Here is a 27,699-nt window from a genome sequence, read left to right as displayed (position 1 = left end):
CTAGAATACAAGAGCAGGGATGTGATGCGTATTCTTTACAGTTTTGGGCTCCTCATCTTAGAAGAGATGTGCTGGCATCGGAGAGGGTCCAGAGGAAGTTCACAAGGATGATTCCAGGAATGAAAGGGTTATCATATGAGAAACGTTTGATGGCTCTGGGTTTGTATTCGCTGGAATTTAGAAGGATTGGGGGGGATCTCATTGAAACAGTTCGAATGTTGAAAGGCCTGGACAGAGTAAATGTGGAAAGGATGTTTCCCATGGTGGGAGAGTCTAGGACAAGAGGGCACAGCCTCAGGATAGAGGGGAGCCCATTCAAAACAAAGATGCAGAGAAATTTCTTTAGCCAGAGAGTGAAGCTGTGGAATTTGTTGCCACGTGCAGCTGTGGAGGTCAGGTCATTGGGTGTATTTAAGGCAGAGATTGATAGGTTCTTGATTGGACATTGCATCAAAGGTTACAGGAGAAGGCCAGGAAATGGGGTTGAGGAGGAGAAAAAAGATCAGTCATGATTGAATGGCAGAGCAAACTCGATGGGCCAAATGTCCTAATTCTGCTCCTGTGTCTTACGGTCTTATGATATTGCCTCGCTATAGCCGCTGCTTGTTATAGCCGTAGTTTCAATAAACCTTTTATCAATATCGGCTCTTCTCCAGGGATTTCACTCTGAGGTTTTCAAGTAAGTCAGGTAGAGATGCTCATTACTAATTCCACTTTTAACAGTTTATATCTTTAGTTTCTAATAGTTTACTGTGTTTCTCTCGCTTGTCCACACCTGCATCAGCCATGCCCCGTTCTTGCTTAGCTTTTTTTTCCCAAGTTCTCTTTTTTTAGATTCAGTAAACCTCGTTTTCATCCCTCCACAGGTGGAGCTTTATAACTTTGACTTTAATTAACCTGGGTTACACTTAAATATACATAAAGACTTGGTTTCCACAGCCGCCTGTGGCAACGAATTCTTCATATTCACCACTCTCTGGCTAAAGAAAATCCTCCTCATCTCTGTTCCTAAAGGACGTTCCTCTATTGTGAGGCTGTGTCCTCCGGTCCTAGACTCTCCTGCCATAAGAAACATCCTCTCCACTCCTACTCTATCAAGGTCTTTCAACATTCCATAGGTTTCAATTAGGTCACCCCTCATTCTTATGAATTCTAGTGAATATAGGCCCAGGGCCATCAAATGCTCTTCATATTGCAAGCTGTTCAATCCTGAAATCATTTTGGTGAACCTCCTTTGAATCCTCTGTAGTGTCAGTGAATCCTTTATAAAATAAGGGGCCCAAGACTGCTCGTAGTACTGCGGGTGAGGCCTTGCCAGTGCCTCAAGATTACATCTGCACGAGTGAATCTGCAGATGCTGGAAATAAATAAACCCTCGGTTTCGGCCCGAAACATCGTCAGTACCTCCTCCCATAGATGCTGTCTGGCCTGCTGAGTTCTGCCAGCATTTTGTGTTTTTACTCAGGATTACATCCTTGCTTTTATATTCTAGTCCTTTTGAAATGAACGCTAACATCACATTTGTCTTCCACACCACGGGCTCAACCTGCAAGTTAACCTTCAAGGGATCCTGTACAAGGACTCCCAAGTACCTTTGTGCCTCCTATTTTTGAATTTTCTTGTCATTTAAAAAATAGTCTATCCCTTTATTTCTTCTACCAAAGTTCATGAGCATACACTACCAGACACTGTATTTTATCTGCCACTTCTTTGCCCATTCTCCTAATCTGTCAAAGTCCTTCTATTGCCTCTCTACTGGCTCAAAACTACCTGCCCCTCCACTTACCTTTGTATCATCTGCGAACTTTGCAACAAAGCAATCAATTCCATCAGCCAAATCATTGACGTATTACATAAAAAGAATTGGTCCCAACACAGACCCCTGTAGAACACCACTAGTTACCGACAGCCAGTCAGAAAAGGCTCCCTTTATTCCCACTGTTTGCTTCCTGCCAATCAGCCAATGCTTTATCTATGCTCAAATAATACCATGGGCTCTTAACTCTTTAGCAACCTCATGTGTGGCACCTTGTCAAAGGCCTTTGAATATCCAAGTGCACAATATCAACTGACTCTCTTTTGTCTATCTTGCTTTTTCTTCAAAGAATTCCAACAGATCTGTCAGGCAAGATTTTCCCTTGGGAAAACCATACCGACTACAGCCTATTTTATCACGTGCCTCAAAGTACCCCAAAGCCACATCCTTAACAATCGACTCCAACATCTTCCCATCCACTGAGGTCAGACTAACTGGCCTATAATTTCCTTTCCTCTACTTCTCTCCTTTCTTGACGAGTGGAGTAACATTTGCAATTTTCCAGACTTCCGGAACCATTCTAGAATCCAGTGCTTCTTGAAAGATCATTACTAGTGCCTCTACAATCTCTTCATCCACCTCCTTCAGAACCATGGGGCATACATCCTGTGGTCCAGGTGACTTATCTATCTTCAGGCTTTTCAGCTTCCCAAGAACCTTCTCCCCAGTAATGGCAACTGCACACTCTACTAACCCTTGACACACTGGAGCTTCCACCATTTGCTAGTGTCTTCAACAGTGAAGACTGATGCAAAATCCTTACACAGTTCATCCACCATTTCCTTTTCCCCCATTACTTCCTCTCCAGCATCACATTCCTGTGGTCCAATATCCATTCTCGCCTCTCTTTTACACTTTAATTTATCTGAAGAAACATTTGGTATCTTATTTAATGTCATTGGTGAGCTTACTTTGTATTCCATCTTTTCCTTCTTAATGGCTTTTTTGTTGCCTTCTGTTGGTTTTTAAAAGCTTCCCAATCCTCTAACTTCCAAATAATTTTTGCTCTATTATATGCCCTCACTGTGGCTTTTATGTTGGCATTAACTTCTCTCGTTAGCAACAGTTGTGTGATCTTGCCTTTAGAATACTTCTTCCTCTTTGGGATGTAAGACCCAATCCAGAATAGCTGATCCCCTAGCTGGCTCAACCATGAACTGTTCTAAAAAAAGCCTTCTTGTAGGCATTTTAGAAATTCCCCTTCTTCAGATCCAACACCAACCAGATTTCCCCAATTTACCTACATGTGGAAATCCCCCATGACTATTGTAGTATTGCCCTTTTGGCATGCATTTTCTAAAACCACTGCAATTAGTAGATCACATCCTTACTACTGTTTGGGGGTCTGTATACAACTCCCATCAGGGTCTTTTTACACTTGCAGTTCCTTAGCTCTACCCCCAATCTAACACCTTCCGACCCTGTCACCTCTTTCTAATGATTTGATTTCATTTTTTACCAACAGAGCAACGCAATCCCTCTGCCTGTCTTTATGATAAAATGTGTATCCTTGAACATAAAGCTCCCAGCTATATTCTTTCAGCCATGATTAGTGATTCCTACAACATCATACATGCCAATCTGTAACCATGATACAAGTTCATCTACCATATTCTATATACTGTGCACATTCAAATATAACACCATCAGTCTTGTATTCACCCTTTTCACTTCTGTCCACCCTTTACATTGCAACACATCCTGTTGACTACAATTTTCCCCTATGATCAGCCTCTCCCCGCTCAGTGTCTCACTACACATTGCCTCTGTTTGTAAACCAACTACCTCCTCCTCAGCACTATCACTCCAGTTCCCATCCCCTGCCAAATGAGTTTAAACCCTCCTGAACAACTTACATCCCATGGTTAGCCTTGGAAGCAATAAGGAGAACTTGCTTCATTTTGAAAGGGCTTTAGTAAAAGCACAGGTGGACAACTGAATTATGTTTAGGTCAACTTATCCCAAAAATAAATATTGTATATGCCTTAGAGGGGATGCACAAAGGTTCGCCAGATTGATTACTAGGCTGAAATAGGGAAATATTAAAAATAGGCATTAATATAGCAATGGCAAGTGATCAATAGTAGTGTGTAGAATCGTTAGAGAAAAGAGTGAGTGCTGGAAATGATGTGTTCTCTGTCTGGTGAATCTAGAACCATGGTTAATATTCCTAGTTTTGATTACAGTGAGGAAGCTCTTCCTCGTTCAACAAATGTTCAATCGATAAGCATATTCGGGGATAAAATTCAAGAGATGTTTAGCTACTGAGGTAATTGAGGAATTTGAGAAAAGCACAGGGCAATGGAATTGATATTGAAACTCAGCTATAGTATTATTAAATGGAAGAGCTAGCACAAAGGGATCACATCATCTACTCCTGTTCCTGTTTCTTCAGTCCTTATCTAGTACTAGAGAACATGGTGTGGAATTGTCCTGAAAATTAATGTTTAAGAGAGACTGCATTAAAAGCCATAGGACAGAATGTATCTACCTGCTAAATACAACAGTGAATGCTTTTATACAAGACCATCAGACAAAGGAGCAGAATTAAGCCTTTCAGCCAATCTAATCTGCTCCATCATTCTATCATGGCTGAGTTATTTTCCCTCTCAACACCATACTCCTGCCTTCTCCCATTGACCTTTGGCATCCTTACTAATCAAGAACCTGTCAACCTCCACCTTAAATAGACCCCATGACTTGGCCTCCATGGCCGTCTGTGGCAATGAAGTTTACCTATGCATCTCAAGAGAAATAAAGAAACCTCGAGAATTATCAGCTGGGATAGCCATTTTTGGGCTGGGGAAACAGAAGACTGTGCAGTGAAAATCATGTCAGCACTTCTGTGCATTTAGCACATAAACACATAGAGGCTTGAGCAGTCACATGGCACACAACATTCACTTGGTACCATTATGAGGCTTGTGTGAGCATTAAAGCAGATCACAGACAAGAGTTGAAGTCTACTTTCAGACACATGACCCTTACCCATACAACTGATACCATGGGGGGGGGGGTCGTAAGGGGCTGCATGGTAGTGAAGTGGTTAGCGTCACACTTTACAGCACCAGTGACCTGGGTTCAATTCCCGCTGCTGTCTGTAAGGAGTTTGTACGTACATTCTCCCTGTGACCAAGTGGATTTCACTTTCCTCCCACGTTCTGAATGTGTACGGGTTAATAGGTGTAATTGGGCCAGAAGGGCTTGATACTCAGCTGTGTCTCTAAATAAATAAATAAGGTGTTTATTCACTAGTTGCCTGTTAACTTTCCATTGTTACAGATTGTTCCATCAACCCACTGTTGGCTATGATCTTAGACCCCTATCATCAGTCCAAACTAACAATCAGCTGACATGATGGCAAACTTTCAATCATTAATCCTGTCCAATCACCTTTACTCATTTGCCTAACTTGAATTTCAGTGTCTCTGCCTGACACCCATCCCCTGTTCCATAATCTTCTGCCTTCACCTCCAACACACTCCCACCCACTCACTTTCTCCACTATCTACAACGATGGGAGATCGAACAGAGGCCTTTTCTACCGTGGATGAAGTCTTGGGGGTTTTCCCTAATATAACACCAGGCCTCCAGTTCAACAGGCCTGTCCATCAATTAGTTCTGTGGGTCAATTATGGCCTTAAGTCCATAGTTTAGGTACTCCAGTCTACGATAAAACCGCATCACAATGTACTAGGTAGCATTGGCATAGTTAGCACTATTACAACAGTACCACTAGCGTAAGTGTGCTGCCACTGTAGGAAGGGGGTAACTGGAGATGATTCTGAAGTGTAGACATCCTTCAGGTGAGACTCAGGCAATATGAAAGGCAGTGATTTATAGACCTGCCAAGTGAGTGCAAGTGAGCAATATGAAAAAAAATCAAGATATCAGAAAATTCAAATATTTGTCTGAAGCGATTTTTGTAGACAATAATAAATGCTATGTGAAATATTTATTATTCACAGTAGAAAGCACATCACTGAAGTTCCGACACACATTACAACACTGATTTAAAACAACATATTTGAAGTTATCGTTTATTATTTGTAGTTGATAATTATCGGGGACTTGGCAGGATGGAGGTTGATTGCAGCTTGTAACTACTCACTTCCTGGAAAAAAGATCTGCAGAAGAAACTTACATGTAGACTATTTTTGTATCATATCTCAATAGTTCAGGCAAATCTGTTATTTTTGAACATCCTTACATCATCTTATAAAAAAGATCTAAGCATCGAACCATTTTCAGCAGACTTTCATGGATCTTGAAATGATTTTCAAGCTGATCTATACTGATATGAAAATACATCCCAAGGTTTGGTAGAAATTGGAAATCAGTTTCAAGTATAGCATTTTAATTGATTTTTACCAAGCTTGAAAATACTTCAAGTTCTCTGCATCTCAGAACTTCCTTCCATGTAGTCTTATATAATTTATTACATTTTGGGTTATTGTACCAGGAAAATTAAAAGCTGTGTTATACATACATTTTGGGTGTTTCGTTTATTGTGAGTATACAGCAAGATTTCTTCCTTTATGAGGCTGGAATCAACAATAAAAGTATGAACATAGCATGTAACAATACAAAAGCACAGGTAATTAAAATTGACTTTTAGGACATTAATCATGTTATCCTTGAACTACATTGGACAGAGTGATACGACTAACTAAATACACTCCAAATGCAAGGAATGGTCTTCCCAGAGCAAACCTGCAAAATTATGTCGAGTTTTCTTTTTACAAAAATACACATAATATCATCTAGAAAAATTATGCAACTACCTTTTTGCTGAATTCTGTTTGAGCAACTTGTTGTTCCTGAAAAGCAAGATATTTTTTATCAATAAAAGTCATGAATTGTTTTGGATATTGGCAACCTATCATAGTAAATTTATTTGTACTTTTCCCTTTTCTGTAGAATACAAAAAGGGCATTGGGAAATTCAGATTTCACATCTTTAATCAGAGTACCTGAAATGAATAGGGCATTGAAAACAATACACCAGGGCACTGAAGAAACTTAGTAGATCAGACGACATCCATGGAGTGAAACGGGCTGTTGATGCTTCAGGTCAAGATCCTTCATTCACACAGGCCCAGATGAAATGTCTCGGCCCAAAGCCTCATCTGTCTACTTTCCTCTTTAGCTGCTGTCTGACCTGCTGAGTTCCTCCAACACCTTTGTGTGTTGCACCAGATCTCTAGCATCTGCGGTCTTGCGTCTCCAAGGCTAAGAAAAATTAGTTATCACAGTATTGGGTTTAAGGTATGAAATTAAGAAAATAAAAGCAGAAATGCATTGTTGTATACAAATAAAAATTAATAAAAATGAGGCTGGAATGCAGTGTGTGTATTTTGAGGTAATGAAGCGTATGAGAAAATACAAATGCAATGAATGTTCTCAAAACCTTTATTGTATTTATGTTTCCATTTTTTGTGATTTTATTGATACATTTATAAATAAAGTATGTGGATAGAGAATTGATTAGCATTGATTACCTCCTGTCATGATTAATGTGAGAAGACCATATGGTCCTAACCCAGAAATTTTGAATGAGGTATCATCCTGTGGATCTTTTGAAAGGTAGGCCTCATTTTTACTTTTAGATTTCCCTCTTTCTCTCTTTCAAAACTGGCCAGAATAATGCCCAACATAAATTAACTTCTAGGTTGAATTTGCTATGTTAATGCTGAACAGAAATTAAAGAGATTGGGCTGGACATAGGATTTCTTAGCTTGCACCTCCCGACACATAGAAAAGTAATATCCTTAAACTACTGCACATACCACACCACAATTTTAGTCATATCTCAGCTTTAGGCCCTCTTGGCCTCCGGAAAATCAAAGTTAAAATAACATTCCATGATGATGTTATCTTGCTGCATTTTTAAATTAAATTAAGCTCTGCTTCTTTGTGGCATATGTTTAATCTTATGTTAGAAATACTGCAGATGAGATGTTGCAAGCAAAACTGGTTCATGGTCTTGGATCCATTTTAGACCAAAAGACACACTGTAGGAGCATAATGAGGCCATTCAGCCCCTTTCATCTGCTCCACTATTCCATCATGGCTGATCTATTATCCCTCTTAACCCTATTCCCTTGCCTTCTTCCTGTAACCGTTGACATCATTTCTAATCAAGAGTCTATCAAACCCCGCTTAAAGTATTGGCCTCAACTGCTGTCTGGCAATGAATTCCACAGATTCACCATCATCTGGCTATAGAAGTTCCTCCTCATCTCTGTTCTGAAGCTGTGCCCTCTGATCCTAGACTCACCCTCTATAGGAAATATCTTCTCTGTCTAGTCCTTCAATATTTGATAAGTTTCAGTGAGCCCCCCCCCCACCCCCACCCCCATTCATCTAAACTCCAGCAATTACAGGCACAGGGCCATCAAGCACTCTTTATACACTAGCCCTTTCATTCCCAAGATCATTCTCATGAACGTCTTCTGGATACTCTCCAATGCTAACACATCCTTCTTTAGTTTATGGGCCCAGAACTGCTTACAATACTCCAAGAGTGGTCTGAACAATTCCTTATAAAGCCTGAGTATTACTTCCTTGCTTTTACATTCTAGTCCTCTTGAAATAAATGCTGACATTCCATTTGCCTACCTTACCACCGACTCAACCTGCAACTTAACTTTTAAGGGATCCTGCAGGAGGACTCCCACATGCCTTTGCACATCTGATTTCAGAATTTTCTCCCCATTTGGAAAATAGTCTACACCTTTATTCCTTTTATCAAAATTCATGACCATACACTTCCCTACATTATATTCCTTCTGCCACTTCTTTGCCTATTCTACTAATTTGTCTAAGTATCCTGCAGACGCCCTGCTTTCACCACACTGCTTGTCCCTCCACTCATCTACAAGCGTGGCCACTCATCTGTCATCCAAATCATTGACATCTAATGAGAAAAGAAGCAGTCCCCACACCGAACCTTGCAGAATACCACTAAAGACCAGCAGCCAACCAGGGAAGGCCCTCTTTATTACCACTATAGTCCTTCTGCCAGTCTGTCCATGCTTGTATTTTCCTGTAGTACCATGGGCTCTTATCTTGTTTAGCAGCCTCGTGTGTGGCACCTTGTCAAAGGCCCTCTGAAAATCCAAATATACAACATCCACTGACTCTCCTTTGTCCATCCTGCCTGTTATTTCCTCAAAGAATTCCAACAGATCTGTCAGGTAAAATTTCCCCTTAAGGAAACCATGCTTTGGCATATTTTATCATGTGCCTCCAAGTACTCCAAAGCCTTATCCTTAATAATGAACTGCAATGTCTTCCCAACCACTGAAGTCAGGCTAACTGGCCTACAATTTCCCTTCTTTTGCCTCCATCTCTTCTTGAAGAGTGGGGTGTCATTTGCAATTTTCCAGTCCTCTGGACCCATTCCAAAATCTAACAAGTTTTGAAAGATCATTGCTAATGCCTTTTGAGCTACTCCTTTCAGAACTCTGGGTTGTACTCCATCTAATCCACATAACTTATCTACCTTCAAGCCTTTCAGCTTTTCAAGCACATTTTCCTTACTAATACCAACTAGACACATTTCTGCCCCCCGATACTCTCAAATTTCTGACATTCTAATGGTGTCTTCCACAGTGAGATTGACACAAAATACTTAAGTTCATCCACCATCTCTTTGTCCCCCATTACCACTTCTCCAGTGTTATTTTCCAGCAGTCTGATTTCCACCCTCACCTCTCTTTCACTTTTTATACTGTATATCTGAAAAACTTTTGGTGTCCTTTTTTATTTTATTGGCTATGCAGGCAGTTTGAAGTTAATAACTCATCAGGGGTGTTTGATAAGTTTGTGGCCTCAGGTAGAAGGAGATGAGTTATTAACTTCAAACTTTCTGCATAATCACTCAATGAGTTGACCTGCATGTGCATGTAATGAGAGCTGTATAACTCATCTCCTTCTACCTTAGCCACTAACTTATCAATCACCCATCTGTGGACACTTTCTGGAGGTCCAAGATCCGTATGCTCTACAACCGCTGGACGAAGTGTGTAAATGTAGGAGGGGACTATGTTGAAAAATAAATGTGCTAGGTTTTCTAAAATTGACTCCTTGGGCCACAAACTTATCAATCACCCCTCATAATTTATAAGACCAAAAATGATGAAACTAAGGGACAAAGGGAAATTTTTGAAGGAATAGGATGAGTGCAACAATTCAAAATAATGAAGTTTATTTAGTGAATAGAATAGAAGCAACATTGCAGAAAGATTCAATTTATAGAAATAAAACACTGATTCAAGCCCTCCAGCCCACACAAACCATTGACCATCAATAACCTGTTTACATTTATCCTATAAAAATCCTCTCTTATTTCCCCCACACTCTGAAGGTGGGCATCTTGAAGGAATTTCAGAAGCCTCATTAAAATCTCAAGAGAAAATAATCTGATAACTCCAACATGCCCAAGTATCCCTTTGGACATGTATCAACCAACCCAAAAAGAATAGTGAAAATGAAGACCAGAGGATACAGCCTTAGAACAGAGGGACATCTTTTTAGAATGGAGGTGAGAAGGAATTTCTTTAGCCAAAGGGTGGTGAATCTGTAGAATTCTTTGCCACAGGCAGCTGGCAGACGTTGAGGCAGAGGTTTATTTAAGGCAGAAGTTGACAGATTCTTGATTGGTCAGGGCATTAAAGGATATGGACAGAAGGCAGGAGGTTGGGGCTTAGAGGAAAACTGGATCAGCAGAGCAGACTCAATGTGCCAAATGGCCATTTCTGCTCCTGTATCATATGGTCTTATGGACCAACAGATTCCATGCAAGGCACCAGAAAAATATATGACTAAGACTTTAAATGGAGACCTAACTTCTTGGATCAGTTGGATCTTTAGGGTGCCTTGTAATGCATCTCTCTGAATTCCCAACCAACATTTAACACCGCAAACAGTAGTTTTGCACATTATCTGCTGCCTCTTGCAAAATGGCTCCTTCATCTTCTCCAATGGCATTCATACATCAAAACGGCTTGCCTTTATTTGTAATCAAAATAAAAGCGAGAATTATGAAGACAAATCACAGATAATTTGTTGATATGAAAAGTAAGGGTATGGAAAGGTAAGACAAAAGGTTAGTAAGTCAGCTAGCTTAGGGAAAGTTTAAAGTGCGAATGATATGTTGATAGATGCAGGGAGAGAAAGAGAGATGTAGATATAGAGAGAAAAAAGAGAAGCTAGGGCTTTGCTATGTATCTAATGCCACAACTATGAAACTGTGAACTAAAAAAATCCGATATAGATGAGGCCAGAATTAGAGAAACACTTCCTCAAAAAATGTGAAAGTGGACGAGTAGGAAAAAGTCTTATAGTGAGAAAGAATATTCATTATGTGACTAGAGGGTGTAAGAGTCTCAGAGTGGAAGTGTGAGGGGAAGTTTTAGAAAGAGAGTCTTCGAGAGAGTGGGAGATGATGTTTGACTGTGAAACTGCAATGCAAAGAAAATCATTAAAGAAGAAATAGCCAAAATTAGAGAAATGGAGAGTTGACAAAACATTATAGAATTACTCACACCATAGAGTAAAAAGTCAATGGTTTGTAACATAACAAGCAGTTTAAATTAGAGGCATTGTTTAGGGGAGCAAGTGTTCAACAACCAGAACAGAGGAGATGCACGACTGGGATTTAATTTAACTGCATGAAATACTGTACATGAGTGTATGAAAAAGGTTGTTGAAATATGGCGATTTTTTATATTTAGCAAGATGAATGGCAAAATAGCAGCTAAGACTGCATTACATAGGCAGTACAGAAAGAAAACCAAACTGAGATCTAGTCATGTATGTATTACATATACTAACATTGTAGAAAACACGAGTGAAGACCTAACAGTATACTGCAATAACGTGTTTCTTCATTCCAAGTTCATGACATGGTTAAAGAATTGATCGCCTGAAATTATGTCATAGTATTTTTTAGTTACAAGATATTGAACTGTAACATTTGTTATAGAAATGAAACTGTTCAATACCTATTAAATGGATTTGTAAAAGTTAATTAAATGGAAACTTTTCAATTTAACCTTCAGATCACATTAAATATAAGATGTAGCCTTTGTTTTAATACAAACATGAAATTTCTGTGATAAAATCATAATTGAAGGTAAATACCAACATGAAAAAGGCATTCATTATAAAATCAAACAAGTCCACTTTTGGTAAACCAGTTTAGTTCCGATTAGAGTTACAAAATAGTTAATTATTTTGATTTATCCACCTATTATTTGATAAATCAGTACCTTGGAATACATGAATAACTCAGCTGTCGTGATCATAATTACTGATTATTAATATTCGAGCCCAAGTCCACAGCATGTAAATATTAACACACAGAATCGCAATCAAAAGGCCAAATTTTCTAACTGGCTTGGCGTTCCTTTGGGAAACCTGTACTTCAGAGAGGATGCAGCTGTGGTAAGAATTCTGGAGTTGCTACTGGGAATACTGGGAAGGGACTTGCCCCAGGGCATTGTGGATCTAACCTCTTTCTCAGAAGAACTAGATGAGAATCTGGGCATTTGCAGACTTGGTTGGAAGTAGGGTAAGGGACAGGAATGGTTGTTGGTCTACAATGTTTGTGGAAAATACCTGTTCTTCCTGGCCAACAGCATCCCAACATAAATCCTCATCTGTAATTAATTCACCAAGCAGAGCAAGTCTACTGCCAAAGGTATTAAAATGATTCAATGGCTAAATTGTTCTGAGATAGTCTTGGCCACCTGCTCCGTATCCCATTTCAATTCTGTTTTGGAGTGGGTATGTAAAAGATGAGTTGAAGTTAGGTTTGAGATTTAAAACCACTGTTCAATTTTTGACTCTCTTTTTGGGGTGGGGGGTGTGGAATAAAATTAACCCACAGACTCAGAACAAGAAAGTGCTGATTAGAATAATTAATTCGGTGACAAATAACATACAATGCGCAAAATAAAGAGGGGAAAAAAGAGTAAGAGACCGAGAGAGAGAGAGATGGAGAAGTGCAGAGGATCGGCAAGAAAATAATTTTGTTTTAAATTTCCAGAGATAATTTAAACTGATGTAAATTTATAGTTATAAAATTAATTTTCTGTTACCCCAGTGTTTCTTTGTCTGTAATGGCAGCTTAATGCACAATTTTAAATTCATTTATAATTTGAACATAATTACCTCTAGACTACTTGATGGGTAACTATTCAGTCAGTTCCGATTGGCAATAACATCTCCTCCACTTCTGCATCAACACAGGTGCACAACCAGGCTGTATGCTTAATGACCTGCTCTATTCACTTTATGCTTATGACTGTGCGGCTAAGCACAGCTCCGATGCCATTGCTAAGTTTTCTGACAACACTGCTGTTGTGGGCCAGATCAAAGATGGTGATGAATCCGCATATAAGGTCATAACAACAACCTCTTACTCAATGTCAGCAAGACTAAGCAGTTGATTATTGACTTCAGGAGGAGGAAACAGCAAGGGGAATGAAGGGTGGAGAGAGTCAGCAACTTTAAATTCATCAGTGTTATCATTTCCTGGGCCCAGCATATAAGTGCAATTATGAAGAAAGCACTGCAGTGCCACTACTTCCTTAGGAGTTTGTAAAGATTCAGCATGAGATCAAAAACTTTGACAGACTTCTATAGCTGTGTGGTGGAGAGTATATTGGCTGGCTGCATCGCAGCTTGGTATGGATTCACCAATGCCCATGAATGGAAAATCCTTCAAAAAGTAGAGGATATTGCCCAGTTCATCGGGGTAAAGCCCTCTCCACCACTGAGCACATCTACCAGAGTGTTGTCGCAGGAAAGCAGCATCCATCACCAGAGACCCCCACCTCCCAGGCCAAGCTGTCTTCTCACTGCTGCCATCAGCAAGAAGGTACAAGAGGCTAAGAGCTCACATCACCAGGTTCAGGAACAGTTACTACCCCTCAGCCAGAGGGGATAACTTCACTCAACTTCACTTGCTGCATCTCTGAACAATCTAAGAACTCACTTTCAAGGACTCTTCATTTCATGTTCTCAATATTTATTGCTTATTTGTTTATTGATATTATTATTTTTGATTATTTCTTTTTTATCTTTCTCTTTGTATTTGCAGTTTGTTGTCTTTTACATACTGGTTGTCTGTCCTTTTGGTGCATCTTCCATTAATTCTATTATGATTATTGGATTTATTGAGCACGCCTGTAAGAAAGTGAATCTCAGAGTTGTATATGTATTTTGATAATAAATTTACTTTGAACTTTTGAAATTTAACTATTGATTTTACTATTTGATTGTATTATTGATTTTACTATTCCTTGGCATTCAATGGCCAGTCTCTCAAAAGAAAATAATGACTTAACTAAACTCGAGTAGGACTACCGTATTTCTAAGTTATTTCCTGATGTTCATATTTAATTGTGCACACAGGATCACGGAAAGTTGCTGATGGCATCGCTACTATTTTTAATCACTAAATTCAGTCTAGCAACTCATCTGTTACATTTGTAATGTTTATTTATTGGACATACGTACAATTGTCTATGGAACAACTGAGATGACTCTCAAAACGATATTAAATATATATGAAGTTTGTGTATTGACTATACAATATCTCTGTAGTTAGAAACATAGAAACCTACAGTACAATACAGGCCCTTCAGCCCACAAAGCTGTGACGAACATGTCCTTACCTGAAAAATTGCTTATCAAATCAGAATTGCAGATCATTCATGAGTTATGTGCTATTTCTCCTGTTCTTTGTTTCTCGGTTTTCTTTCATTTACACTGATACGGCACAGTTTCCAAGCCTCAACTTTCCTCTTGTCATGTATGGAATTTAAAGCAGGGAAACAATTTTTCAACCTCTTTGGTCCTGTGAACCAACGTCTATGATTCTTGTAACACCCTTCTCAACAACTTCAGCTAACTCACTTACTTCAGTATAACATTCCAGAAGTTTTTTTTTTAAAAACCTTGGCATTTGTGAAAATACATTTGCAAAATCTTCACCTGCGAATCTGCTGTGTTGTCTATTGTGTTTTGTTCCCAATGCAGCCTCCTCTGCATTGGTGAGACCCGTCGTAAATTAGGGACGGCTTTGCCAAGTACCTCCACACCACAAACAGGACTTCCTATTGGCCAAACATCTTAATTCTAGTTCTCATTCCTATTCCGCCGTGTCGATCCACGGGCTCCTCTAGGGCAACACCTTATATTCTGTCTGGGTACCCTCCAACCTAATGGCATGAATATTGATTTCTCCTTCCGGTGAACAAATCTCCTCCCTGCCCCTTCTTCTATTCCCAACTCTGACCTTTCCCTTCTTGTCATCTACCTATTACTACCTCCTGGGGCCCCTCCTCCTTCCTTTTCTCCTATGATCCATTCTCTTCTCCTATCAAATTCTTTCTTCTCGCCCTTGACCAACCTGGCTTCACCTATCGCCTTCCAGCTAGCCTCTTTCCTGTTCCACCACCTTTTTATTCTGGCATCTTCCGGCTCAGTCCTGAAGAAGGGTCTTGGCCCAAAATGTTGACTGTTTACTCTTTTCCATTGATGCTGCCTGACCTGCTGAGTTCCTCCAGCCCTTTAGATTTCTAGCACCTGCAGACTTTCTTGTGTTTGGAAATATTTAGCAGGTTATGTACATTCAGTAAAAATGAACAGAATAAGTTAGGGCATCCTTAAACTTGAATGAGTGGCTGCAGGAAGTCCAGCTACACCGAATGGATTGTGTATGAAATTGTAGTTCAGCAGACTGTGAAAGATACACATCCTAACAGGAACATTGTCCATTAATCTGTGTCGGAACTTCAGGGCAAACAAATTTCAGATCAATATATTCAAATCAAAAATATTCAGAGAAGTTTGGTATATTTTCCTGCACCTCACCAATTAGTAAAATGTAAATTAGTAAAATGTAGCATTAAATGCATAGAAATTGTAAGGAAACCTGAAAAAGACCTCCAATGATATTAGGAAGGAATCTACCCAGCTGGCAGTAAGATGTAGCTGTAAAGAAGGCAAGACAGCGCCTCTACTTTATTAGGAGTTTGAAGAGATTTGGCCTGTCAACAAATACACTCAAGAACTTCTATAGTTGTACCATGGAGAGCATTCTGATGGGCTGCATCACTGCCTGGTATGGGGGCTACTGCATAAGACTGGAAAAAGCTGCAGAAGGTTGTAAATCTAGTCAGCTCCATCTTGGGTATTAGCCTACAAAATATCCAGGACGTCTTCAGGGAGTGGTGTCTCAGAAAGGCAGCGTCCATTATTAAGGACCTCCAGCACCCAGGGCATGCCCTTTTTTCACTGTTACCATCAGGAAGGAGGTACAGAAGCCTGAAGGCACACACTCAGTGACTCAGGAACAGCTTCTTCCCCTCTGCCACCCGATTCCTAAATGGACATTGAATCTTTGGACACTACCTCACTTTTTTTTTAATATACTGTACAGTATTTCTGTTTTTGCACATTTTAAAAAAATCTATTCAATATACATAATTGATTTACTTGTTTATTTATTATTTTTTATTTTATTTATTTATTATTTTTCTCTGCTAGATTATGTATTGCATTGAACTGCTGCATTTCACATCACATGCTGGTGATAATAAACCTGATTCTAATTCCCTACAACTTTGATAAAGTGAGCTCAATTGTAGGATGTTGGATCTATCCAAGTAGTATTCTCTTCTACAGAAAATAATTTAACAATCTCCAATATAAAAGCAAAATCATCTGCATTTAAATTAAAATCCAGACTCTGAATTCCTCTTTCATTGCAATGAATTGAAGCATTTTGCTTAACGTGTGTTGAGCGATTGGTCTTATTTTCCCTAGGATGGTACGTATAGACTTACAAACCAAGTGCCTTCACAGGAAGTGCCCTAACTTTAAGTAAAAGCCCACATAAACAAGAACCATAAGAATAATATTTACAGGTACTGTCTGGCCAAATGATTGAGGACCCGTTTCAAATACTAGTATTGGAATCCCAGGCATTTTGAGAGTTATGGGAACATATATTGTGTTGTAGCACAGAATCAGGCCCTTTGCTCTCCAATTTACACCAACCATTAGGTGTCTAAACTAATCTTACCCTCAGCCATTTTATTCTCCCCATATTTGCAATTTTTCAACCAAGGGAAAGAAATAAAAGGGGCTGTAATGGCAAATACCAATATTAAATTATTTATGTTCCTTTTGTGAGAAAATGATCTGCAATTACCAAGGCTAGGGAAAATTATGAAGAAATTCTTTACATCCCCATTGACAGAACAGACCAATAAAGACCAAACATGTATACATGCATGATAACATTACTGTTCTGAATCTCTTTTGGATACCAAGTTTTACCGTGGGTTTGCTTTGCACTGCCTTTTCTCATTTAATATTTGATTTCATGGGCATTCTCTTGTTAGTAATTTAAAATCAAATTGAGGCACTCAATGATTCAGAAACAGCTTTTTCCTCTCTGCCATCAGATTTCCAAATGACATCATATTTTTCTATCTGTTTGCACTATTTATTTAATTCTGTGATTTATAGTGATTTTACATCCTTACACTGCCTCAAAAGAACAAATTCCATGTCATTTAAGTCACTAATAATAAATCTGATTCCAAATTAGTCCTTTCTGAGTTTCAGCAGCATTGACAATTATGTTCATATTCTATTGTCAAATTAGACTGTCCTCATTCATAATTAATGCAACATAGCTTTGCAGCAACATTAAGCATTAGGTTGTTATTAAAAAGCTGCAACAAAGAAATCTGCAGATTTGAACAATTAAGATCAAGGCACATTCACAATTTAGTTAAAAGAAGGTAAGGAAAAGATGCATACTGAATAAAGAGTTCTGTCCATTCTTCTTTCAGAAAGTTTTGGAGCAAGATGCAGTAAGGGGTGCACAGCAGATATCTACAATAAAAAGAAGCATTAAATGGTAAATATTAACAGACTAACACTTTTAAGTACCTGCAGCATTTTGGTTAGACAAAGTTTTGAACACAATCATCCTAATAATAGATTTTGTTATGCATTTTATTGAAATCTAACTACTACTTAAATCTAAACTTCAGTCCTATTTAAATATTTTAACTTCAGAATATTGGGAATAAGGGTATTTTCTTAAATTTTTCAACTATTGAAAATACAAGAAAACTGATACTGGAATAGTACTCATAATAAAAGCTGTTTAAAAACTGACATGGTTTCATCTTAACTGAAAATACTTACTGTATTCTTCAGACCTGGTGTTCGTGTTTTAGAGTAATGAAATAAAAACTGCAGAGAAAAACAAGATCTTAATAATATTCAATGAAACAAACAAATTTTGCAATTTTAATCTTTAAGTAAGACAGTATACTCACTCTTTTATACATAGCTTCGTTATCACCACTCTAGAAGGCAAAACAATGCAAAATTAACAAAGTGAAAGTAACGGTAACTTGTGTCTTTTATTATTAAGGAAGCAAAATATGCAAAATAAAGGAAAATCTGAATGAATGAAATAACCATATTGCAGTCACCACCCTGCGACCAGACATTGTCCTTGTGTCTGAGTCTACCAAGCAAGTGGTGCTGCTGGAGCTGACAGTCCATGGAAGATCACTTGGAAGAGGCCTTTGAAAGGAAGCTCTCCAAGTACACAGGACTGGTCAGCAACTGCCAGCAGGCTGGATGGAGAGCGAGATGTCTCCCAGTGGAGGTTGGTTGTAGGGGATTCGCAGCCCGTTCCTTAGCCAGAGCCTACAGCAATTTGGGCATCGAGGGAGAGAGGAAGAGGAGAGCCATCTGCAATACCACCGATGCGGCAGAGAGGGCTTCAAGGTGGCTGTGGCTCAAGAGAGGGGAGCCATGGAGTCATGTGTAGCTAGCCATCTGGACACAAGCTGGGGTCTGATCAGCCCCGGTTGGGTCACCTGGAGGAGGGTGTATGATGTTGAAAGACCCGAAACACCCGATGATTTCAGGAACATCACTGATGATGTGCCCAGAGGCAATGGTAGATGTATGTACACAGCAGAAAAGGATTAATGCCAAATACTTGCCTTAGTTCTTGGCATATTTTGTAAGATGGCATTGCAAATGTCCATAACAAATTTAGTCATCTGAAACAGAAGGGAACATTTCTAATTAACATTACAGGTAATCTATTGTTCCAGTGTTACCTCTGTTTTATGTTCTCTCATTTACTTTTACTAAAAATGATCTATTACAAGTGCGTCCGTCATTTACATTTAAAACTGAAGAATGTAAATCAGCATCAATTTCAGAAGAAAGCAGAACAATTGAACATTCTTTCCTTTTCCTTCCATTTCAACATGCATTTTCTGCTAATTCAAACTGTTATGTTTGGTAGCTTATAAATAATATCCTTCAGTGGTGCATGGTCAATAAGAGGTGTTGCTGGAGAATCCATCAACATCATCAGAATAAAGGAAAAGCTTTCTTTGCCTTGTCCAAACAATACACATTTAGCTTCAGCTTCAGGTGGCACTGATTACCAAAATGTTATGAATTTTTGAACACAGCCACTTTTGAGTAAGATTAATGCCAATTTCAAGAAGTTACTTCCTGTTTAAAAATAGTGATGAAATTGTACCAATACATTCATTTTCCTCAGAACACTTCCAGTCAGGATAGAGAGACTTAGATTCAATTTGCCCAGTTAAAACCCAGGTCAGTTGTAAAAGGATTTTAAAAAAAAGTCAATCTAGAAAGAGTTGCCATGTTGAAATGATAATAACTAATGCCTCCTGAAATCTTTTATACACACTTACAGGGGCCTGGAACATATCATTCAGGAAGTAAATACTTATGCCATTTAAAGCAATAATGAATAATCAATAATGTAAAAACTCTTGTCGGACTTCCAGCTGGGTACTGATTAAAATTGATACCTGTACCCGGCTGGAAGACCGAGAAGAGTTTATTCATCATGTACACTGCAAAAGCACTAAACCCTTTTCAACAATGAAGATATTTGGCAAGGTGAACCATTAAAAGCTGATCTGATTCTGACCTCATCACAGCTAACTCAAAAGTGACTCAAGTGCAATGAATTATCATATTTTGATACCTGATTCAGACTCAATACATAGTCAGTCTTGTTGTGAAAAGATCAAGTAGCCAGGCTCTATGTTCAAAATGCACTAATAGACCAGAATGCGTTGAAACAAAGGGTCTTCGAAAACAGTCCAGGTTGTGAATTGGAGGGTGGGATAGAAGAGAGGACTGAGGCCAAAGGCTCTGGAAAACAATCTGCAGAGGAAATGAGGTGAATGACTGCAGGAGAGGTAAAAGCCTAATGTTTTGTGATAGGGTCATGGTCCAGAAGGAAGGGACACGGAGATGGTAATCAGTCTATGCATACAGAGGTCAGTTTTCCAAACAACAATAGCATTGGTCTTTTGTGGATTATATGATAATGCTGGAGATGGTCCTTAGTGAATAGAATGCTACAAGCTCAGAGGCTTTGGGAAAGTGGAGGGTTTGATGTGGGTTAGTGTCACATCTGATTGTGAATTGTGGTGAGCAATTAAAATTTAATGGGAGGAAGCAGGTTCAAAAACATCTCCATCTTTAAAATAGGAGAACCAACAAATCTGTGCCAAAGTCAAGGCATTTTCTATCATTTTCAGCTGGAAGATTCAAGTGGATGGTCCAATTTGGCTTCTCTTGTGGTTCCTATTATCACAGGAGGTGGCTTTAAGACAATTCAATTCACTCGACATGATATCAAGAAATAGATGAAAGGACAAGCAAAAGCTATGGAATCACTCAATATCCCGGATGTAGTGGTGAAGACTTGTGCTTCTGCCATTTATGGAATGGTTCCAGTACAGTTATAACATTGATGTCTACCCAGCAATGTGAAAAATTGTCCAGATGTGGCCAGTTTACAATGAGTACAACAAATCCAGTGAGATTAATTACCACCTAATCAGCCAAATATGGAATATGTCAAGATACTTGCCAATAACCTTAAATTTCCTGGACCATTTATTACCAAACCTCATTACAGTCTTGATCCAGACATGGACCAAAGCTGTGCTCCAGAGGTGAGGACATAATGGGATTAAGTCAGAATTTGACTAAATGTTAGCCAACCTGGAGAAACCTGAAGTCAATAGGCATCAAAGGGAAAGCACTCCAGTGGCTGATGTCATACCTCATACAGCTTTAATCAACAGAGGTCAATCGGGAAATTGCTACAGGTGATTCTCAGCGCAGTGTCTGGGCTCCAAAGATTCTAAGCCACTTCTTCAACGTCCTTTTCTTCCATTATATGGTCAGAAGTGGAGATATTTTACATTGCACAATATTCAGTTTTCTTAATTTACATATCCTCAATTAGTCTATACCCACATGCAATAAGAGCTAGAGAATGATCAATCATGGCAAGTAACATTTGTGTAACACTAGAGTCAGTCAGTGAAACGCTCCAACAGGAAGACCTGTACCCCCGAGCCCTTGACATTACCATCTCAAAGTTCCCCACCATCCTGGAGATTCATCATTGACCAGAAACGCAATTGGACCTGTCAGGTAGAGCCTTTGGCCATAAGAGAAAGCAAAATTTTACATGGACAATACTACACCACTCACCTCCTAACTTCTTATAAAGCATTAGTTATGATAGAATGTCTCCACTTAACTGGATAAGTATAGTCCTAGCAATTTACAAGAAAAGACTTCATTTAGATTAAAGCAGTCTGCCTGACTGGCACCTCATTAGCTACACTAAATATTCATTTCTTCCATCAATACCTCCATCGGAATCACAGGTCAAGAACTTTATATTCCTCGATGTTATCAGTTCAGAGGATGTGTCCTAGGTCTAGCATGAAAGTGTCATTATGCAGAAAACACTTCAACACCTCTACCTTTTTAGGAATTTGCAAAGATTCAGCAAGTCATCCAAAATATTGACGAACTTCTATAGATGTATGGTGGTGAGTATATTGACTGGTTGCATCATGGCCTGGTATGGAAATACCAATATCCTTGTACAGAAAAACCTACAAGAATAGTGGCCCAGTCAATCATGGTAAAAGCCCATGTAACATTCCCAAGAAATCCTACTTATGATTGCTCAAAGTGAAGAAGCTGTATTCTGGATGGCATTGCGAACCTCAAGTCCTTCTTCGGGAGCAGACAGATGCTCAATACTAATAGTGGAAAGAACACACCACTGCTCAGTCCACCCATATATCCACTCTGTCAAGTAATCCTTCCCCACAGTGGAAATACCTGTGGGACCTAAAATGACTTCATCAGAATCTTCCATCCCTCCCACTATCCAGGCCATACTCTCTTCTCATTGCTGCCATCAGGAAGAAGGTACAGGAGCCTCAGAATCCACACTACCAGGTTCAGGAACAGTTATTATCCCTCAACCATCAGGATCTGGAACCAGAGGGGATAATTTCACTCAATCCATTACTGAATTGTTCCCACAAGCCATGGACTCACTTTCAAGGAATCTTCATTTCATGTTCTCAATATTTATTGCTTATTTATTCATAACTAGTATTATTTTCATTTGTACTTGCACAGTATGTTGCCTTTTGCACATTGGGTGTTTGTCAGTCCGATTGGGTATGGTCTTTCATTCATTCTATTGTATTTCTTGGAGTTACTGTGTATGCCTGCAAGAAAATAAATCTCACGGTTGTATATGATGACATATATGTACTTTGATAATAAGTTTACTTTGAACTTTGAACTTAGAACTCGAACGGAAACAGATTATCCATGACCCAATGGTCTGCCTAAGAGAAAGAGACTAATGATTAGAAACAAGATGTCCTGATTGTATTGCAATTTATATCAAGAATAATTTACCATAAGATATTGCATTGATTAAAAAATTCTCATCTATGTTTTCAATAGATAAATTTAAGATTGTTATTTTACCTGAGGCTGTATTTGAAGTACTCTCAAGTGAGTGAAGCACAAAGCCAAATTCTGTAAAGGAGAAATCAAAATCACAAGTACATTTAAATTACATTGTGCAGCCCTGGAGAATGTAATTTATGGGTGAAGTTAGGCAATATCAAATCTAACAGCCATGAAATATTAATTAAAGTCATTTGTAATACCTCTGCACTGTTATTGTCCCATTCTTCAGAATAATCTTGGAAGTGATATGGTGAGCCTGTCAACAGCAAGAAATAAGTATGACAGAAGCAAATGATCTAGAAATGTGCATTAACTCTAAATATAACAATACTGGCTAACATGGAAAGTGGATGTGGTTGAAAATATTATTAAAAGAAAATATTAGAAGTGAAATAAATCTCATAAATAACCAGAAGCTTTCAATTGAATCTGTTATAAACTTTGACAGTTCCCTGATGAATGATCCTAAAAGCTGTTGTGGATAATCTGATGAGGAAATGGGATTACATTTTGGAGTGAGACTAATAGGTTTTGGATATGAAGCACATTCAAAGGTATGGGGATCAGGTGGCAAATTGGATTTTAGATACAGGAACAGCTTAAATTGAAATAGAAAATACTGCAAATAAACAGCAGGTCAGGCAGCATCTGCGAGAGGAGAAATAGTGTTAATATTTCTGTTTGAAGAGCTTTCTTCAGAGCTGGGAAAGAGAGAAAAGATAGATTTAAGCTGCAGGTGAGATGGCAGGGGAATGGATGGGGCCTTGATGTCTCTATTCCAGTTTTAGATAATGGTTAAAAAGAATAATTAAAAATTATCTGCAAGACTATCTTGTGTGCCTCTCCCTGATGGCTACAATTTGGAAGGTCACCATGCTTCCATTACAGATATTTTGTGTGTTGGGTAATTTAAAACTGCTTTCTTGTCTTCAGGAAACTCACTGTCACAGATGTCAAAATAACCAGAAATTGAGATGGAGAACTGTGCACACGCTTGGCATGGCCAATCAGAGAACAAATTTAAAAGACTCATGAAACCTTTTGGTGGTTTAATATCCTGTCTGAAAGAGGTTGCTGTATAACTACAGGGGTATGAACCCACAACTTTCCCACTCAAGTTGTATGAGTGTTACCAAATCAGTTGAAGCTAATGCTCACAGCGATTATTATAATATTTAAATAACGATGCTACAATTCTAGGAAAAAGGTAATTGATTGACTGCAAAACCTAAGGTGACGTGAAAGTATGATTGTAATATGTGCTAGATTGGTACTAGATACTGGATACGCTGGACTGGCTGCAGCAATTTAACATAATTGTGTCGGTTAGGTTTGTGGCATTGGTCTCTGCTACAGAATGGCTGTAATAGACACCACTGTACAGCTGGGGCATCTCATATCATAGAACATAGAACAGTACAGGCCCTTCAGCCCACAATGTTGTGCCAACCCTTAAACTCTGCCTCCCGTATAACCCCCCACCTTAAATTCCTCCATATACCTGTCTAGTAGTTTAAATTTCACTAGTGTATCTGCCTCCACCACTGACTCAGGCAGTGCATTCCATGCACCAACCACTCTCTGAGTAAAAAACCTTCCTCTAATATCTCCCTTGAACTTCCCACCCCTTACCTTAAAGCCATGTCCTCTTGTACTGAGCAGTGGTGCCCTGGGGAAGAGGCGTTGGCTGTCCACTCTATCTATTCCTCTTAATATCTTGCATACCTCTATCATGTCTCCTCTCATCCTCCTTCTCTCCAGAGAGTAAAGCCCTAGCTCCCTTAATCTCTGATCATAATCCATAATCTCTAAACCAGGCAGCATCCTGGTAAATCTCCTCTGCACCCTTTCCAATGCTTCCACATCCTTCCTATAGTGAGGCGACCAGAACTGGACTCAGTACTCCAAGTGTAGCCTAACCAGAGTTTTATAGAGTTGCATCATTACCTTGCGACTCTTAAACTCTATCCCTCGACTTATGAAAGCTAACACCCCATAAGCTTTCTTAACTACCCTATCTTCCTGTGAGGCAACATTCAGGGATCAGTGGACATGTACCCCCAGATCCCTCTGCTCCTCCCACATCAATCCATACATTACATGACGCTTTAAGACATCACAAATATATTGTCATAGTTTACAGGCTTTGTTAAGCATCTTATGTCTCCTGATTTACAAGTATTTTTGAGTAGCTTGGACCTTTAAAGTCTTTAACTGCAGCAGCAATCCCCTTTTCCAAACTTCTCCTGAGCTTTTATGCCCTTAAACAACCGTTTGTAGATAGCTTTTCTAATCTAGTGGAGACACAAGAGACTGCAGATACTGGGCTCTGGAGAGAAAATTAAACTGCTGGAGGAACTAGAGTGGGCCAGGCAGTATCTGTCGAGGGAAATGGATTATCTAGCCGCTAGTGTACACAGTGTCCCTGTATGTAAACTTCTATTTGCATAGATTACATTTGTGACAATGCTTTGTTAGGGCTCTTCCCTAATCTTATTCCACTCTCACTGCAGTTTCAATATTCTTATTGTCTAAGTAAAATAAAGAAAATTTAGCTAGTGATATGAAGAACCAGATAATAAAAGAACACATATAATGAAAAAGAAATCAGAATACTCAGACTTTTAGGTTTGAAGAACCCATTGCTAGTCACCAAATTTTCAATGCTGTACCTGCCTGTGATTGTGAGCTGGCTTACTTGGAGGGAGGAGGGTATGTATGGTTTTTATTCCTTTTGTTCAGCTGGTTTGTTGTCACATGGTGTGAGCAGAATCATCTGCAGCTTAATGTGAAAAAGACTAAAGAGCTGGTGGTGGACCTAAGGCACCTGTGACCCCTGAGCATCATAGGAAGTCATTCCTATCTGTGGCCATCAAACTTTACAACTCCTCCCTCGGAGTGTCAGACACCCTGAGCCAATAGGCTGGTCCTGGACTTATTTCCACTTGGCATGATTAACATATTTTTATTTAATTATGTATGGTTTTATATTGCTATATTTCTCCACTATTCTTGGTTGGTGCGGCTGTAACGAAACCCAATTTCCCTCGGGATCAATAAAGTACGTCTGTCTGTCTGTAAATAAATGATGGTCCATTGGCACGGTATGAATTCTGAAGAAAAGAGAATTTTCAGAATGGGGAGTGAGGTAGAATGAGGAAATGGTGATGAGTTGCTGAGACTGCAGGAGATTGAGAGTGAATGTGGGAGATGATCTTAGAGTTGTGATTAATGGAGGTGTTTTTCAGACAGTGGCCATCAGATTATTGAACAACCACTGGCAATGCAACCATGAACCAAAAAATAGATCTGTAAGATTCACGTATACTATATGACATCAAAAAGGATCTGATAATGCAAGCTCAGAAAGGGAGCACAAGTAATAACTTCAGTACAAAAGCAATCCTTAATTTACTTGCAACAGGAAGTACACATCCCAAAAGCTTCATCAACAGATTCCCATAATATTTTTAGTAGAAAAGTGAAAGCAAAAAGTAGAGAATGTATTTAAAACCACTTACAAGTTTGTAACAGGACTGAGAAAAATAATTGTCCACTTATACCTTCTTGTGCTACAATAAATTCACTCAAAATGGCTCATAAAAACCTACTTTGTTTTATTTAAATCTATTGAATGGCATTAAGATTGAGAAACTCTTAAAGATATGGTTCCTCCACTGCGATAATGACTCATTTTTAATTTCCTTGTGTGTGCACTAGAAGGTACCATGTATCTTTGGTGACTAATGTTTCATTTTACCTGTCCCACCATTGATGTTTAGGTCATCTAAATAATTGGTGGGAGGTTGAAATCTGAGAGAGCATTATAACCAATGCAAAACAGTTATAATACAGGAATTTATGGCCACAGTTTTTGACAATTATTTTGGGATCTATACGAGAGGTTAAAGGGACCTGGAGGGCGGTGGAAGAATGGAAGGAGCTGCCAGAAGCGTGACAGAGGCAGGTACAATTATAATGTTTAAGGGCATTTGGACTGGTACATGGAAAGAAAAGGTAAAGGGATATGGGACAATCGCTGCCAAATAAGATTAGTGTTGATAGGCATGTTAGTTGCACAGACGAGTTGTATAACTACGAATCTACAAACTATTGCGTTCTCTTGGCGTTCTCTTTCCGAAACTAGATGGGTCAGATCTATACAGGAGACATTATATTCCCCAAACCGTATTCTTTTCAGCTCTGGTGCGTTTGATTTGATGGCAAAAGCTTGCATGTTTTCCCTTTCCAATCCAAAATGAAACTGAGCGCATTCCGCTTAAGCGCAATATCCATTATTATCGCCTCACGGTGAATATTCGGATCAAAACAATTTTCCAAACTAACGTCGCATAAAAATCTAACTATAGATGAAAGTTTTAATGGCAAACATCTCTAACACGATACAATGAAGTCAGTGAGTTCAGTTGTCTGCTTGGGTCCATCTTCCCCGTGGCTGAGAATAACATAATGTGTGAAAATCTTGATAAAATCTTACTTTAACCTCTGAAACGTTTTACTATTATAGACCACAATACAGTCACGTTAGGAATCATTCTCAGCAACCACACTTCCAAGGAGCAATGGTATTAATCTAAAGTAATTAACCTCGGAAAGTTGTACATTAAAACTTCAACCTAACACAAAAGTCTGAATGGTATAATTCAGGTAAATTAAACTGTTGTACAGTCAGGATAGGCATTGTTCTTCGTAAAGTAAATTTACCAATTTTGAGTAACATCTGCATTTTAAGCTCAATCTGGAAAACCTAAAATAATGTAATGTTTTACTGTACATCCTTAAATTTAAAAGTAACTTGAAAAGTGACGCACCTGAGCTGAAAGTACTTAAATAGCAGACGACCAGGATAATCTGCATTTGAGAACTGCACTTCATTTTGTCGATTTTTCCTGATGGTCTCAGGTTATTGCCTTGTCGGAGCATTAGTTCAGCATGGTTTTACTCGCGGTA

At 38.9% G+C, this 27,699-nt stretch overlaps 1 protein-coding gene and 1 long non-coding RNA gene across 2 annotated transcripts in view; one reads left to right on the top strand and one right to left on the bottom strand.

Moving 5' to 3' along the window:
* LOC140726729 (uncharacterized) overlaps window positions 1-18,398 on the top strand; it is a 26,655-nt gene extending 8,257 nt beyond the window's left edge. Inside the window, exons 2-3 of the long non-coding RNA XR_012098706.1 lie at window positions 17,697-17,764; window positions 18,290-18,398. This is a non-coding gene — a long non-coding RNA (uncharacterized lncRNA). The remainder of the gene's footprint in view (window positions 1-17,696; window positions 17,765-18,289) is intronic.
* On the bottom strand, window positions 5,805-27,699 carry LOC140726727 (neuromedin-S-like). Its single transcript, XM_073043498.1, has 10 exons — window positions 27,561-27,699; window positions 22,929-22,984; window positions 22,744-22,794; window positions 18,873-18,932; window positions 18,192-18,221; window positions 18,058-18,105; window positions 17,665-17,739; window positions 6,601-6,636; window positions 6,306-6,360; window positions 5,805-5,943 (listed from the first exon to the last, which is right to left on the bottom strand). Exons 1-9 carry the CDS (start codon window positions 27,670-27,672, stop codon window positions 6,322-6,324), a joined length of 507 nt encoding a protein of 168 aa, XP_072899599.1. The 5' UTR covers window positions 27,673-27,699; the 3' UTR covers window positions 5,805-5,943; window positions 6,306-6,321.

Source organism: Hemitrygon akajei, chromosome 4, assembly GCF_048418815.1.
Source record: "Hemitrygon akajei chromosome 4, sHemAka1.3, whole genome shotgun sequence".
Lineage (NCBI taxonomy): Eukaryota > Metazoa > Chordata > Chondrichthyes > Myliobatiformes > Dasyatidae > Hemitrygon > Hemitrygon akajei.
Note: the sequence above shows the minus strand (reverse complement) of the source record. Positions and strands in the feature narration are given on the sequence as shown.

Coding starts and splice junctions, on each gene's coding strand:
- LOC140726727 (XM_073043498.1), bottom strand. CDS start 27,672: ATGCTCCGACAAGGCAATAACCTGAGACCATCAGGAAAAATCGACAAA. Junction 22,985..27,560: donor TTTAAGTACTTTCAGCTCAG/GTGCGTCACTTT, acceptor TGCTGTTGACAG/GCTCACCATATCACTTCCAA. Junction 18,933..22,743: donor TACTTCAAATACAGCCTCAG/GTAAAATAACAA, acceptor CTTCTGTTTCAG/ATGACTAAATTTGTTATGGA.